This window comes from Tiliqua scincoides, chromosome 3 (genome assembly GCF_035046505.1).
Source record: "Tiliqua scincoides isolate rTilSci1 chromosome 3, rTilSci1.hap2, whole genome shotgun sequence".
In the NCBI taxonomy this organism is placed as follows: domain Eukaryota; kingdom Metazoa; phylum Chordata; class Lepidosauria; order Squamata; family Scincidae; genus Tiliqua; species Tiliqua scincoides.
Genome location: NC_089823.1, coordinates 171,503,734 through 171,520,781, shown reverse-complemented (window position 1 = coordinate 171,520,781; position 17,048 = coordinate 171,503,734). Strand labels below are relative to the sequence as shown.

Genomic DNA, 17,048 nt, shown 5'->3' with positions numbered 1-17,048 from the left:
TGGAGTAAGAGGATGTACATGTTTCCCAGCCAATGTCCTCCATCCTTGATTAGAATACAGTGTCAGCTGAAATCAGATGACTGTTCCAAGTCAATTCCCATACCAACAGAAATACAATTGGTGGCACAATTTCTTCTTGTTTCAGCAACCACTAGGAGTGATGTTTGCACAGTTAATGCTATGCACTTACATCATGGCTTTCATCCCAGACTCTTTAAGTGCTTTAGACAAACATTAATTACTTTGGAGAGACAGGCAAGTATTTGCATTTTACAGTTAAGTAAACTGAGGTGAGTCAAGTCAACCTCTAATTCCTGAAAGGGCTCAAATACCCCCAGCAGACATGGCTCCAGTGGCAATCCTTTGCTGAAAGGAGCCTGTAATGCTTCATTTCTTCAATGCATTTAAGCACATGAAGTAGCTTGAACTAAGGAGTAATTATATGACCTGAAAACTGACCCAGTAGCACAATCCCCATTTGGGGGGGGGGATGATGGGCACTGGGCTTCAACTGGGATTTCTGGAAGCATGAGGCTAGCTAGCAGCCAAACTTTGGAAAGTTCGGTGAGAGCCCATAAAACTGCAGGCCACATAAACAAAAGAGGAAGGTTATAGGCAGAGGACCCCTCTACAAGTGCTATCTCCAATCTTCCAACCCACCATCAATGAATGTATTTCCATCAAGAGAAGCATATCTTGCCTGATAGCCCGTAAAACTATAGTAGTGCATGATGGGAACAGATCACCTGATGTGAAAGTGTTGGGTGGGGAAAGAAATGCAAAAAGAAAGATATATCCCGCAGCACTGAACCATGAGAGGTGAGAAATATAAAAATAATGAACCTAGAATCACACCCTATCCCAAAGTCTCTGATGACTCCAGAAATCACATGCCATCTGTTTTATTTTGTTGAACCAGGAATCCAGACTCACCTTGTCCCCAGAGTGTGATGCACTGCTGTTCATGGGTCTGACACATGCCATTATAACAGTATCCATCCACCCTGTGGCAGGGGTGCCCATCATGTAAGTACACGTTAGCTGGGCAGTGATGGCTGGTTCCAGTGCAGAACTCTGGAAGGTCACAGGAATTACTGGAGTGCCTGCATGAGATCCCTGCTGGCTTCAGCTGCAGGAAAAAAGAAGCAGCTGTAATTCCAATCAATAAAAGTTATCGCACAGTGAAATTTATGCTCCAGACTAATGCTTCTTTCTCTCTCTATAAGACTTTGCACCAAGAGGCCATTAAACACAGTATAAAGGTGATGCAGCACTTTATATGCATCTCATTAATATACCGTGTGATGGTTTATGACATACTTCCAAAGCAAGGGCCTCCTCCATTCCTCTCTAAGATCAGGTGCAAAGCTTTGTCACTCTGCATATACAGCACCATACAACTAAAATCACAGATGACTCTGCAGTGGTGGAATTATTTAACTGGGTATAAACTTTTAAGACTTATTCTTTAGTACTTTGACAATATATGCATTAAAAATTGCACATTATCATGGTAAAAGACATGCAGAGTTTTTTTTAAGGTATATTGAAGAAGTTTGCATTGGTACAGTTATAGACCAGATATCAGTCACTTTTTAAGCAGTAAAGCATCTGAAAATATACTGTGGCTCAGAGAGGCAACATTGATAGCTGTGAAGAACTACAAAATGCAAAAATGATCATGGAATCCTGCCCAACCCACACATGAAAATTCACCTTGCAATCTTCACAGCAAAGTCCATGGGCGCACACTGCTCCAGGTCTTAAAGTGCAGGTAGTAGCATTACAGCAATGGTTTGTACATTCCTAAAAGAGGAGATGATGGCAGAACCTGAGAGTGGCACCAAACAAGAATGTCTGTATAGAAATAATGGATTGAATCCACAAGATGGCCTGAACCACTGGGATTCGATTAAAGAACATATGGGGTTTGTGCTAAACTTTTTTGTGGGGCTCCATATGTTTCTACAATGTTAACAGCAATTTGCCTCCTCACATTGAGCAGACATCCAGTATTAAAAGTGTCCATGTACTTGAGAAAATGGGCACAGCCATTTTGGTAGATATGAACTAGCAACCATAATCATTGGTGGTGTCAGAGGTGGGCCACACTGGGTTTATGGCCCATGGGCCCCTGAGAGTTCATGGGTCCCTGAGAGTTCATCTAATTGACCCCTGAATCCCACCTCTTTGAGCAGTAGCAGGAAGTGCACTTAGCTAAGACACTGCAGGCACAATCCTAACCCCTTACACCAGTGTTTTCCAGCGCTGGCATAGCGGTGCCAATGGGACATGTGCTGCATCCTGCAGTTGGATGTCACTCACAGAGCCCTCCTCAAAGTAAGAGAATGTTTGTTCCCTTACCTCAGAGCTGCATGGCCCTTATGTCAGTGCTGGAAAACACTGACATAAGGGGTTAGGATTGCACCCTGAGTTCTTCTGCTCTTTGCATCTGCAAATGGACCTTGTTAGAAGCTCCTGTGATTATGAAAGGGTATCTAAAAAGTCCATTCACAGATACAGAGGGTGAGACCCTGCTGGCTGCCAGATGCTCTTCCCTCAGGCCACTCCTATTAAACTTTTCCAGTCATCCAGGAAATGTATACAATTGGATACTCCTCCTTTAGTGACCCAGTGCAGCTGTGGGACAAGTGTCTCCACCCACATTTTAACTGGTGAGTTTCTGTGTGTGAGTGCACATGAACATCATAGGAGGAGGGAACAGGAGTTTCAACACAGGCTTTTGTTCCAGGGCCCCTCAGAACCCAACCCTATCACTGACCATAGTATCCACAACATTTTACTGGAAGCACATGAGCAAGCACACCTGTCGCCCTCAGAAACACCTGAGCAAAGTTAAAGCACTGTGGGAAATTTAACCCTCTGATTCGGCTGAATGTGTATGAATTTCCATATTGGAAACTCCATGCTAGAGTTGGTTACAATTGGATGAATAAATAACATAAACATCCAGTGACTGTTATTTGAGATCACCAACAGTTGCAACTAGTGTGCAAGAACAGCTCTAACTTGCTCACCTACGGTTCTGCTAAGCATCATAGTTCTAAACATGGCCAGACAAGGTTCTTCAGAAAATTTTAACAGCAAAGGAGAACAGAGTACTCTGTTCCTTGCCACTGTCTAGAGAGGCTGCAAGTGCTACTGATATTCTTAGGAATTAGGAAGGCCCCACTGAATATCCCACCAGGAGATCCAGCTCCAGGAGGATCCTTGACATTTGCCTCTCCCAGGTCAAAGCTCTTATACATTTAGAAGCCCCAATGTGATAATCTGTGGGGGTGTGCAGGGTTGTTGGTGAGTTTTTGGTGGAGCTGCATGGGAGCACCAATTCTAGGATATGAGCCAGCATTTCCATGTGGGGCCTTTCATGCAAATACAAGGCTAGGTTAGAATGAAATTTTATTTTCACAGGCAGGGAAATGCTCAGTATGCGTACAATAATGTAAGCCCCTATCTACCATCAGAAGTAGAGCTGTCCAGAAAACAGGTTTACCTCCTCAGTGAGAACTGTGGGCTGCTGTGAGGTTTTTCTCTCTCTTATAGTTCTCCTCTGAATTGTTTTCAATTTATCTTGTGCTGATCAGAACTGGCATGGTACTTAAGCCAGTAACACAACGTGAAGGGATATTAGCTTTTCCTGAACACTATCACATTGTTGAGTTTGCTATGCACTATAACCTCCAAATGTTCTTCAGAACTTATTTCCTATCTTCATACTTGTCCATTTAGTTCATTTGCATTTTTTATTATTTAAGTATTGTACCATCCATTCATTGGATGTTCTACAGAGAGTTTCATATGCAAAAAGAGAGGTCCCACTCATATGCAAAAAGAGAGGTACCACTGCAGAGCTTCCAATTGATATGTGTAGAACCTGGGCTCCGTTGACTGCTGTAACTTGGCCTGGTAGGATCGTAGCTGTGCTTTTTATGAGCCAATAGACAGTCTGTCTGAGTTTGTCTGAGCCAATAGTAAGAAGTCTGAGCCAATAGGCTCACTTGTTGAGTACCTTGTAATAAGCCCGTGAGAGTTGGAGGACCAAATGGAAAACTGCTGCATTGGAGAGACAGAAGGAGGACTGGGAGGGGCTGAGCAGGAGACTTGAGTGCCCTGTGCAAAAAGGCTGCAGTACCATCAAAAGAAAGGTAGAGGGCTGCTGTGTGCAGAGCCACTGAGGCTATAAAAGGGGCTGCACCAGCACAGAGAGCTCAGAGGCTACCAGGGAAGAGCTGCTTCAAGAGGAGCTTCAAGACTGGGCTCTGCAGGACAAGAGACCAAGCCACAGAGCTGCTGTGAGGCGCTTTGGGGAGTGTCTGCAGAGAAGAAGCTGGAGGAGCAAGCTGCGAGGAGCGAGCTGGGAGAGACCGAGCTGCAGAGCTGAGCTGAAACCTGAGCTCTGAGGGAGAGATGAGGAGAGAGCTGCTGGAAGGAGCCCCTGGGAGAGCCTCTGAGAACCAGACAAGGGAACAACCATCCAGCCTTTGCCTGGCTTGCCTCAAGTCCTGCTGCCTTGTGCCTGCCTCAAGCCTGCCTGCCTCAGGGAATTTGGAACAAGGTCATTTTGATTTGTTTGGTTCAGGTTCCATTCCTCCTAATAAAAAGCCTTAAACTTAGCTTGGTGTCAGTGGTCTCTTTCGATCCTGCACAACACAATTTATATTCAGTATATAGGTTTTCCTTTCTTTCCCCTAAATTTCTTCTTTCCACTGCATAACCGTTTGTTTTTCCTTATAAAATTTCATTTTCTTAGGAGAATGTATTTCTTTAAACCAGGGGTGCCCAAACCCTGGCCTGGGGGCCACTTGCGGCCCTTGGGGCCTTTCAATCAGGCCCTCGGGGAGCCCCCAGTCTCCAATGAGCCTCTGGCCCTCCAAAGACTTGCTGGAGCCCGTTCTGGTCTCTCAGCAAGAGAAAGACTGTTCGACCTCTCACTTGAGCTGCGGGACAAGGGCAGTGATTCGTCTGTGATTCAGCAGTGGCAGTGAAGGAAAGGCTGGCTTTTCTTTGTGCAAAGCCTTTTATAGGCCTTAAGCTACTGCAAGATCTTCATTCATTCACACAAGTTCCAACTCTAATATATTCATTTATGTAAATTTATTCAAATTTTAAATTGTAAATTAATTCCTTTTTTTTCCCCGGCCCCCGACACAGTGTCAGAGAGATGATGTGGCCCTCCTGCCAAAATGTTTGGACACCCCTGCTTTAAACAATGTTTATTTTGCCTTTCCCCCTTGATATCAGGGTGCCGGAGGTGGTGTATGAACAGCCCAATCCTATTGAATGCCCCACCAATGCTGCTACACCACTGAAGCACACACTGCCTTCTGCAGGGAGGCGGTCCTGGTGGCCTCCTCTGGATAAGGGAACATTTGTTCCTTCGTCTGGGAGTAAGGCCTCACTGCCCCACTGGGCCTACTCAGACTTGCACCAGTGATTTAGCCTCCTTCCTAGCCTCAATCCACCCTCCTCCATATCTCCTGTCGCTTCTGCCCCCTCCCTGCCCTGTTACACCCACCCGTCTCCCTTCTCCTCTCCCCCAACTTACAGGCAATTCTCCAATTCTACAAAGATGAAATAAAATTCACCCCCCACCACACACACCCACAAAGTGTTTGCACCTCAGATTGCTAAATAAGGAGAGGGTGGTAATCCCAAAGCCCACAAGGATTCTGTGGGTGCCCACAAGACATTTTGTTTATCACTGCCACAAAAAGTTAGCCCATTCCCCCCTAATATTTATAGAATAATGGTTAGTGCCTGATTTCAATATTGTAGCCCACTGAGATACAGCAGGGCCACTTGTCTAGGTTGTCCATCACTGGTCTTCTAAACCAGTGGTTTTCAAACTCTCTAGGAGAGTTTGAACCGTAGTAAGTTCTTGCAGGAGGCAGCGACGCGATCCCCAGGGTCGTGGCGCTAAGGGGGCTGGAGGGAATGGGATGCACTCACCAGTCCCTGCAGCAGCCTTTTGGGTGTCTGCAGGGCTCCCCGCAGCTTAAAAAGTGAGAGTGGAACAACCACACTCCACTTCCACAAAACCAGAAGCGGAGCACCATCACTGTGCTTTCACTTTTTAAGCTGCAGGGAGCCCTGCAGACACTCGCGCAGGGCTCCCCGCACCACAGGGAGGCTGCTGCAGGGACTGGTTAGTACATCCCATTCCCTGCAGCCCCCTTAGCGCCATGATCCTGGGGATCGTGTTGCTGCCTCACCCTGCTCCCACCCCTTAAGGGGAAAGTGGCCAGGGCTCTCTGGCTGGGGGGTTGTGACACTCCAGTTTGAAAAGCCCTGTTCTAGACCCTTCTAGATCCTCCCATCCTTATGTAGCAGCTTAAGTTATAGACATGTAGGAGGTTTTGAAATTAAACTTTTCCCTCAGAATTATTTCTCCAATGCTGTGCTGGAACTAAGGTAAGTAAAAACACAAAATCTGTATCTCAGACTGTCAGTTAGGAGAGGGGATAACAGACACCTTCTCTTGATAATCTGAGACTGATTTGTTCATGTGATTTTAATCTTGCCCTCATAAAGAAGCAATCACACAAGGTGAAAGTTAAAAACAGAAATGAAAACCACTAATTTCCCAACAGCTGAAACTGTCTGATGCAGGGGAAGTTCTCAGCCTCCATCACTGGGTCAAATGAGATATGACAAACACAGCTTTGCTTTTCCTTCTGTTTGGTTTTTTGGCAAAGTCGCTGTATAGAGCTGCCACCCTCCATCTTGATTATGAGCACAGTATATTGGGATGAGAGTTTCGACTTCTTTCCCATGCACCTGAAGAAAATCGCCCTTCTGAAGTTGTTATTTGCTCCAAGGAGAAAGCTGCTATAGGTACAGATTGAAGCTTTCCTCCTGGAGCCAAGCTTCAGCAGCAAGTGAGGAGTTTTGTCAAGATGGTTGCAAGATTCACAATCACATTTGCTTTGTAATTGTGGAAAAGCAGTTTGGGTATGAATTGTATAGAAATGGTTAGGGAACAGTAAACATTAGTTTAAACAGATGATCTTCATAGTTCTTCCTATTCTGCAGTGCTATGATTTTTTTAGGTACATCCTAGTTTTCAACAGTAACCAGTGTCTGGAAGGCAGCAAACCACTGTGCATGGCACTTGAAGTGCCCAGGAGAAGAGATCCAGCTAATCCTGAAATGAAAACTTTAAAGCTTCAAAGATTATCTTCTATGGTATCGTTTCCACAAGTTTCATAGCATGAACCGTTACCATTCTGGATCTCTTTGTCATTCATACAGAGGCCCTGTCCACAGCCTATTAGATTCTCATCCTATTCTTAACCTGAAGCAAAATTCCAGTCTCGTCACATGCTGCCCACCATGATATATAACCCCTGAGATAATTTTCACCTAGACTAGAGGTTTCTTGCAAAATCAAAGGCAGTGAAGGGGAAACAAAATGGGGGAAAATACACACATTAAATTCCACTCACGTTGTATTTGACATAATGGTATTGTGACTATATAAAGATTGATTGCAGGCTGTATCTATTTATTTGCATAAATTACTATCATAAAATGGCAGTAATTTTGTACACCTGGCACAAACTGCTCATTCTGTCACGAAAAGCACTCTGCATTACAGATCTGTGGCTTTATACATTGGTACTGAAATAATGGAAAGACTGGGAACAAATATGAACAGCATTATTGCTAACTAATACAGCCATGACTCAGGCTGCTCAGTTTAATCATGGTACTTCCCCACATATTGGGTGTTGTAAAAACTTGATTGTATGTAGATTGAGCCAATAAGAGCTCATGGAAAATATTGGATTTACTTCAGAGGTTACAGTCAGGAGGAGTAAGCTAAATCAATGGAACCTGAACTACAACTCCCTTAAGGGCTACCCAAAATAGCAACAGATACAAATGCTTCTCAGCAGTGGTAACTATGTCTAACGTAACAAATAAGGAATCACCAATGCTGCAATGGGAACGTAAGGAAAGATAACTAGGTCAGAGTGATCTTCACAAGTTATTACTCCTTCATTTCCTTCTAAAGGGCCTTTAAAAGAAAAAGATACAGAGACTGCTGTTGCCTCCCAAAATAGCAGAAGGAAGATAATGTCAGAGCTGAACTATTCTGTGAACGCTCCTTTGTCTATACACGTAAAACTCTTAATGGGTGATATTTATGAACAAAAGCACAGGCACAACGGAGAGTGTCTCTTGGGATTTCAGGGACTTTTCCAAGTTCAAATCAGTGCATCTGTGCAAATAAAATACTGTAATTAAAGCAGCAGTGATAATTCCAATTTTAAAAAAAACCGCAAAGGTTGTGTATGGGCACTTCTGTTTTATACCCTGAGACTACGGTTCTCAAACTCCCAGGGTGTCTGCTGACTGCAGTAAGTCCTTGCAGGGGAGTGGGGAAGGCAGCAGGGGCGGGGGGGGGGGGAGAAAGCGACACAATCCCCAGGATTGCATCACTAAGATGGCTGCAGGGACTGGCATTTACTTACCTCCAGAAAGTGAAAGCGGAGTGATCGTGCTCCACCTCTGGTTTTGCGGAGGTGGAGCGCAATCACTCCACATTAACACAAGAACAGCCCCACTGGATCAGGCCATAGGCCCATTTAGTCCGGCTTCCTGTATCTCACAGTGGCCCCAGGGAGCACACCAGATAGCAAGAGACCTGCATCCTGGTACCCTCCCTGGTGCTCTTTCACTTTCTGGAGGCTGGGGAGCCCTGCAGACACTCACGCAGGGATCCCCACAGCTCCAGGACGCCGCTGCAGGGACTGGTAAGTAAATGCCAGTCCCTGCAGTCACCTTAGCAACACTATCCTGGGGATCACGTCACTGCCTTTCCCCCCGCTCCTTAAGGCGGCAGAGGCCAGGGCCCTCAGGCTGGGGCATCTTGACGCCCCAGTTTGAGAAGCCTTGCCCCGAGGGCTTAGGATTGCATCGCTAACAAAAACACAATCTTGTAAAAAAAATTCTAAAGCATTTTTGTTTTTATTCTGGACAAAGTAGCTCTGAAATGTATAAGCATGTAATGTATTGCTGTCCTTCAAATATCTACGTGCAGATTGCCCAAATAAAATCCAGTAGGAACTCAAAGTCTACATGACACATTAGCAGGAAATGTTGACTTAATTGGCAAATCTCAATTCTTGCCAGGAGTAGGAAGATATGACAAAAAGCTTCCTCCCCCTGATATAGCACAGTGGTTCCTAAATCTTTTAGCACCAGGACCCATTTTTCAAAATGACACTCTGTTGGGACCCACCTAGCTTTATGAGACTAAAAACAAGTTTTACTTTACCAACCACTCATGCCACTGGTTTGATTCTTTTTTATATTGGGGGGGGAACCACCTCCTAACGCATTGTTGAGCTCCATGTTCATTGGATTGGGACCATTCTGGTGGCCTTGCATTCCCCTTTGTGCTGGACCGAGCCAAGGTCGCCTACTCATGAGTAAATGTGCACATGCTTCTCCGTTTTGGTTTCGATAGGGTTCAATACATTCCCTGTCAGCTATCAGCTTGTCAGTTTCATGATCCAACAAAAATTGGGTCACAACCCACAGGTGGGAACCACTGTACTAGCACATTTTGCTGACCTTACCCAAGAAATGAATGCACCTCAGACAAAAATGTACTGGGCATGAGCTTGTAAGAAGGACATAAAGACAGCAGTTCTTACATTTTCTTTTTCTTTAAAGTGGTTTAAATACCTGAAGATCAGTAGCAATAAACAGGCTTCTTCATCCCATCTTCTGGGAGTGAAGCTTTTTCCTCAGAGATAATTATGGGTCAGTAAGGGTTAGTTCTTCCCTGCACTTGGGGGGATAACCTTGGGCTTATCAAGAACATGGGTCAGTAAGGGTTAGTTCTTCCCTGCTCTTGGGGGAATAACCTTGGGCTTATCAAGATCCACAAATTTTTTTAAAGTGAAGTTGACTCAAAATGTCTGCTAGAATTTTTGAATAGCACTGCCTTCTTTACAGCCCACTCTTATCCAGGATTAGGCATACTGCGGAGCACATTGTGGCAGTAGAAGGCACTTCAGAAGTGCTCTGTCAGTGGCCATTTTTGGAGTGGTGCTGCAAGACTTTGGCAGCTCCACCTCGCTTCTGGATCCTGCTGCATTTGCCAGGGAAGGTAAGGCAGTGGTAGGGGTTGGGTGGGTGGAAGGGTGTGAACCTGAGCAGGTTGGGGGAAGGAATGGGGGCATGGAGGCTGCGAGAGGGGGATGGATCCAGCAGCAACGGCATGTGTTGGATCCTATCCCGTTTTGCAAGTCTCCCTGCCGCTTTTGCGTCCTTGGACTGGTGCCACCTACAGAGGCCTGGCTTGGACTGGCACAGATCTGAAGAGACCCATTGTGGAATGGGATGCTTACGGAGGAGTAAAAGGATGTAATTCCTTTTCCCGCTGAAACCACCACCCCGCTGGATACAGCACGTTCATATTAGGCATGGCTGCAGCAGTGGTGGTGGGTGGGTCAAGGATAAGATGGGTTCTTAGACAGTTAATAAAAATGGCTTTTGCCTGTTAGCTTCACATGGAGGTACACAAGAACTCCATGACTTCAAGGGTTAGAGTAGTATTGATGCACTAATATTGGTCTAAATTACCTAGCTAATATAACATTAACTAATGTAATGGATTTGCTGGTTCCAAACAGATTACAGTAGAAGACTGGGACTGAAATCAATTGCACCTGAGCCACAGTTTTCCAAGGCATTTAACAAAACAAAGATGAAGCCACAGATGAAACTACTTCATGGCAAAATTAAGTGGCTTTTACTTTAGAAGGCATCAGTAACATTCTGGAGTGAAAATGAGAAAGATAACTGGGTTAGAACAAATTTGCATGCTTCAGACACTCTAATGACTTGGGCCAGTCACTTTCTCTCAGCCTCACCTACCTCACAGGGTTGTTGTGAGGACAAAAGGAGCGGGGCAGCTGTGTACACCGCCCTGAGCTCTTTGGAGAAAGGGCAGTATAAAAATGTGAAAAATAAATAAAATAAATAAATAAAACAAGGAGATAAGACTACTTCTCCAACCTTGCTACCCAGCAGAATGAGTGAACTGTCAGGAAATCCTTATGGCTTGGATCAAGTCAATAAACTCTACATAAAAGCTAGCGCAATTTCAATATCTTTCAGTCTATTTTGTATGCAATGTTATATATATCTGAAGAAACCCATCCATCTTCCACTGATATATTTAGTTCTGATAATTTGGGAGAAGTCCAATGTGAACAATGGATGCCAAGGCCTAAATGAGGTAACGGCATCTCATTAGATGTCTTCTATAGTACTAGAATATCCTCATTAAACAGAACGATCACGGAATTTTGGAGAACAGGCTAGAGCTTGCTGCCATAGAAAGTGCAAAGGACGTACTGGCACCAAGATCTTAACTTCCCAAATCTGCTGTCAGTACATATCCTGGACACAGAATATCTCAGGGAACTCATTTCTACACATGGACTCATGCATTCTTTAGTTTCACAAGTACTGAGGATCTCCTCAGAATCACTGGCATCACTAGGGAGGTGTGGGCTGCACCAGGAGATGTGCATAGGGGGGTGACATCACCACTGGTCAAAATTTTTTAAATCTTGGTATTTTCAAATAATAACATCAATTTATATATCATTTGATGAGTAATGAAATGAAACAAACCACACTGAAATATCTCTATTCTATCAAAAGTTATAGCCTAAAAACTAGTGGGGCAGGGAAATGGTACATCACCATGCCCACCACCCAGGACGTTGATGCACCCACTGCAAGGGAGGAGGGGTGTCATCATAGGGGTGACATGCTGGTATTTCACACTGGGTGATGCAAACCCTAGTGGCGCCACTGCTCAGAATTTTAAATTAGTAGGATGACATAGCTATAGACTTTTAATAGGACTAATGTTTAAATTTAGGCAAGTTCTGAAGGATTGGTAGTTGTGAAAATATTGAGATCAAAGAATGGAGGAAGCTGGGTAACAACGTAGCTTGATATTCTAAATAAAACTTCCAATCTCTCTCTTTTTTGAAACAATGACAACAATCCTACCTCAGGTTCTCCACAATCACACTCCTCTCCTTCTTCTACATAGCCGTTCCCACACTTTGGGCCACCAAATGATTCCTTAACTTCCGGAAGGTTGAACAGACACATCCCCACTCCTTTTTCCAAGCTGTTTTCCAGGTCCTTTTTGCTGCAGCTGCTAAACATCATGGGAAATGGGTAGCTGGGGGACAACAGGGTTCGGTTGCAAAATGGGAAAAAGAGACTGATGTTATCATTGGTTTGAATTCCATTAAGTCATTCCATACGCAAACATCTCAAGACAAGTTCAACCACTTCATCAACATATATTGCAAGAAAAGACATGAAGGGACCAAGTTTCACCATACTAGTAGGCCCTTCAACATAAGGGTGGCTTATCCATTAGGCGAAGTGATGCGGAAGATTATGGGGGCAAGAGGGTGGGGTGTTCAGAGTGTCTTTCACCCTGCCACTGTCTCTTTCCAACCTGCAGTGGATGCAACCCATACCGATCTGCTTTCCACCCACTGAAAGTGAGCAGAAAGTGGATCACTCCTTACCTTAGTCCAAGAGCAGTTTTTTGAGACAGGGAAGTGAAGGCTTCCAATTTAATTTAAAGAGACCACACAAATGAAGGCACTCCTTCATTCACATGGTTCCTTACAGTCCTGTGTTTCTGCAACTGAAGAAATCATGGAAGGAGCACAGTATTCGACTGCCTTTTTTTGGGGGGGGGGGTAATTGTGCAGAGGTGATATACCCGAGGTGGCACTGGGTGAAATTCTAGGTTGTGCTGCTGTGGCTCTGATAGCTGTTAAAGTTTCCCAAAGCAACACTTACTATACTGATAACAGCAATTATAAAAAAAAATAGAAAATAGACAAAACATAACACTACATTCAAGAGCTTTGTTAAATATGTCCAGTTCAAATATTCTCATATAGAAACAACCTTTGATATTGCATTACTAAGCCTTGAATACCCCAAAGTGAATTCTGCAGTAGGAAGAAAAAGAGATCCTTGGTGGAAGGTAATGGGACAATACAGGGGGAGTAGAAAGTGAGCTGCAATTGTAGCGAGGTAGCATAAAAGTGAGATCAATACAGAAGATGGCACTAGTATCCTCAGAGGAGGGAAAAGCCAAATTACCAGGGTGGGTCTGCTACTGATTGTCACTCATCTGCCTAAATATTTGAAAAGTATCCCATAGCACACACTGCTTCTGTGATGTCAATCTGTCTTATAAACCTTTTTTTTTTTTTTTTTTTTTGAAGTATTCTCTGTCCTCCCACTGGACTCTTGCCACTTGGTTAGTTTTGAGCACAATCAAAACCCTGAGCTCCATTCAGTTCAAAGCTAGCTGTATCTTGATGTTAGCGAGGACATCACGTCGCAGACACCAGAGAGGATGCCAAAGTGCACACTCCAGCTCTGTTGGGATGTTCTTTGTGATTACATTAGATCTGGATCACAACCATCTGGCAAATAAAAGGCAAACTGTCTTATTTCCCTAGACTCTTGAACCTATTCACTTCCTCTCTGTATTCAGGCAGCAATTCCACTCTATGACTGCGTAGGGAGCCAGTTCGATAATGACTGGGCTTTGTTCCCTAAATATCTTCCATCAATCATATATTATTAAGAACAGGATGCAATCTTAAACAGGCAAATAAGATAGTAAACAGAAGTCCCACGCTGCTAAATTAGAAAGTTTAATGAATCAATACTTATTTCTTATATTGCAGGCAGAGAAGGAGGCAGTATCTGGAGTTGCTAAGTAAGGGAATAGCTTTACTTAAAGAAAAAGAATTATCAGGCATTCTAAGTAGTACGTTTAAAGCAACACTAGACCTTAAAATGCTACCTAACTTTAGAATTTAATTAGCTTCTAATTATCTTTCAGAAATTATTCCTGCATAAGAGTTTCCTCCATGCTACAAGCTTGGATTTTGGTTTTTAGACAGTACTGTAATACTATAATAAGAGTGTAATACTATTATTTTTTTAAAAATTGGGTTTTAGAAGTACAGGGGGCTCCCCAAACCAGCAGATCCCATATGCACCGTTTCATTTATTTGTGGATCAGGTCCATGGGGCCTCCCCATGCGCACCCCCTCGGGAGGTGAGGGGAACTCCCCTCACCTCTGGAAAGTCTTCTGAGCCCAGCAGAGGCCATGCGCACCTGCCTGTGGCCTCTGCTGGGCTCCAAATGACGATTACAGGTAAAAAAAAATGCTACTCCTGAATTTCGTAAGAAAATTAGAAGTGACGTTTTTATGCCTTTTAAAAGGCATTCTGAGGGCTGGGGAAACGCTCGAGAGAGTGGGGGGGTTCCCTCATATTCTCACTTTCACAACAGCAGGGGGTTCTGGAACGGAACCCCCAGGGATAAGGGGGCACAGTGTGCATAGGTCACTTGCAAAAGTCAGGACCATTCCGTACATTGACAAAAGGAGTCACACAGCATGCCTGCTTAATATGCAAATCTCTGAGAACGTTCATGTTTTAAACATATTGACAGCATCTAAGAGAAATAATCTACTTTCTGAGGTGCGTGAAATATGAGCATCGAGGGGAAATCAATATGAGAAATGAAATGGTAAGAAGTTTTCCTTGCAGAATAAGATATGAGCTTCATTCCAGATACCCCAAGTGGCAACTCCTGCCAAGAATAGTCTTGATTTGAAGGCAGGGAACATGTAAGGAGCCAGTCATCAGCTCAGCCATATGAGTTAATTTTATTATATTGAACATATGAAACTGCCTTATAATTAATCAAACCATTGGTCAGTCTAGATCAACATTATCTTATCTGAATGGCGGTGGATCTCCATACTGTTGGTCCAGGGTCTTTCCTACTCCTACCTGGAGATGCCATTTTTTATAAAACAAAAAATAGTGTTTGGGGGGGGGGTTCACCACAATTGGGATCAATATCTAAACAAGAGAGAAGTATTAAAGCTTCCCATCCATTACTGCAGTTTTGTGCACTCCCATCCACTAATGGGCCATGCTGCACGCTTACAACACAATCCTATGCTTTCTATTCAGAAATAAGTCCTACTGTGTTCAGAGGGGCTTTCTTACAGGAAAGCGTGAGGACTGCAGCCTTAGCATACGTCTAGTTTGATTCTAATTTACTTGATAGGGTTGTTGGGGAGAGGGCAAGGCAAGATAATATAAGGTCAGTTCTCGTTATTTGCTAGAGTTAAGTTCCTGGAAATGATCCCTTTTGCTGCCAAGCAAGCGTTTAGCAAAAGCCCATGCTTTTCCTGCCTTGCTGTTCTGCAGTCTGCTGTGGCTCCTGTCACGCACGACAGCTCAGGCAGCTGCCAAGCTAGGCTTGGCTCAGGCGTGCTTGAGGAAGCAGTGGATGCTTCAAGGTAAAGCATGCAGGTTTTGCCCTTGCCTGGCCCATCTCTACCCTGCCATGTTGCCCTCCTCCTGAACAATTTTGAAGCGCTGATCTTGCATATGAGCTGCAGTGGCGCCTTGTGTGAAACAACAGAAAAGATGCCTGCCGCTGTGCTCTTTTTACTGCCCACTTCACCTCTTGCAGTCTAGCTGGGCAGGAAAACCACCAAGCGGGATTGCATTTGGATTTGACCTCAAAGGAACCCCAAGTTCCATGTTGCAAGTGCTTTTTAGCATCTACTCACTCATTGAAGGGAACTGAGAAACAGGGAGGAATGGTGGCATTTAAAGAACCAATTTAAATGAGAGGCCGTCTGCTCAGCTTTCCTCAACTTCTGAAACTACCAGAACATTTTGCCTCTTGGAACAAGCCAAGCAAAAACCCCAGACTTTATTTTGGGCAAGATCCCTTTACATCCTGGACCAACTTTGGTGTCCCTAGTTCCTCCAATCTCCCTCTGTGGGAACTGGAGAAGGGAGCAAGATCCCTGAGTTCCCTGGTGAAGCCACCATACCATTCCTGCTCTGAACCGTTAGCCAGACCCTCAGTCTCTTCTGCTCCCACTCTTGGGAATGTCAGGATGCCTCTCCTAGGGAATAGAGTTTTGCCCACTCCCTTGCTCAGGTCTCATTTACAACGAAGCATAATCTTTTCCAGGCATGCTTCCATGAGCTGAAGCTAAGGCTCAACCACTCCTTCCATCACCTAACATGATGGCTATAGTGTGAGTGTCCTCCACTATCCCATAGTTGCCATCAGGTGGTCCCCTCTCCTTATGGCCATGCTGCTCTTTTCAATGCAGCACATCATCGCTTGTTTAGACCTTCTAAATGCCTCTGCTACTTTTCCTTTCCCAACTACCCATGAATTCTATGGTTTTTCTCCACACAAAATTAGGGACCTGCTAATGTCTACACAGCCACCTCAGGACATGTGTAAGAATTCTTGCACAGGCATGAATTAAGAGGGGGCAGGCAGGACAGGGCAGGGAAGAAACCCAACTTTTGCAGCACAAGTCAGCTGGAGGAGTAACTAAGACTGCAATCCTAAGCTTCAGAAGCTTCCTCTAGCCAGTTTAAAGTGCTCCGAACTGGTCACAGGTGCCATTCTGAAGGTCCCTAAAGCCTCCAGAAGCAGCCAGAGATCTGCTGCATTGTGAATACCAAGAGAAAAGGTCATGAAAAATGCAAGGTAGTTCACAAAACAGCCCCTCGCAGATCTGCGAATTCACAGGTAGCGAATTTGCGTATGACAAGATCTGACTGTATATGATTACCTTTTCTGATGTCTTAGAAGAGATCAAGACGAAATCTAAATACAGAATCAATAACAACACAATATAGGTAATCATCAATGTATGTCAATCATTTGGGAAGCATCAGGATGATTTTCATGTGCTGAACAAATATAAGCGATTGCTTCTAATTTGTGCAGTCACTGCTAATCCACCATTCTAGACAACAACACCCTCCACTGGAAGTGCTGTATATCTGAACTAGTCACATTCCTTAGTGAGAAATCTTTGAACCTGTAAAAGGTCAACTAGTGAGAGGTTCAGCTGAACCTTCACTCTTGTACAGAACAGAACGGG

General features: G+C 44.3%; 1 protein-coding gene across 1 annotated transcript in view; it reads right to left on the bottom strand.

Moving 5' to 3' along the window:
* ADAM12 (ADAM metallopeptidase domain 12) overlaps nucleotides 1-17,048 on the bottom strand; it is a 277,330-nt gene that overhangs the window by 41,279 nt on the left and 219,003 nt on the right. The window contains exons 12-14 of the mRNA XM_066621438.1: nucleotides 12,067-12,244; nucleotides 1,717-1,806; nucleotides 934-1,129 (exon numbers count right to left, since the gene is read on the bottom strand). Coding sequence (XP_066477535.1) covers nucleotides 934-1,129; nucleotides 1,717-1,806; nucleotides 12,067-12,244 — 464 coding nt within the window. The remainder of the gene's footprint in view (nucleotides 1-933; nucleotides 1,130-1,716; nucleotides 1,807-12,066; nucleotides 12,245-17,048) is intronic.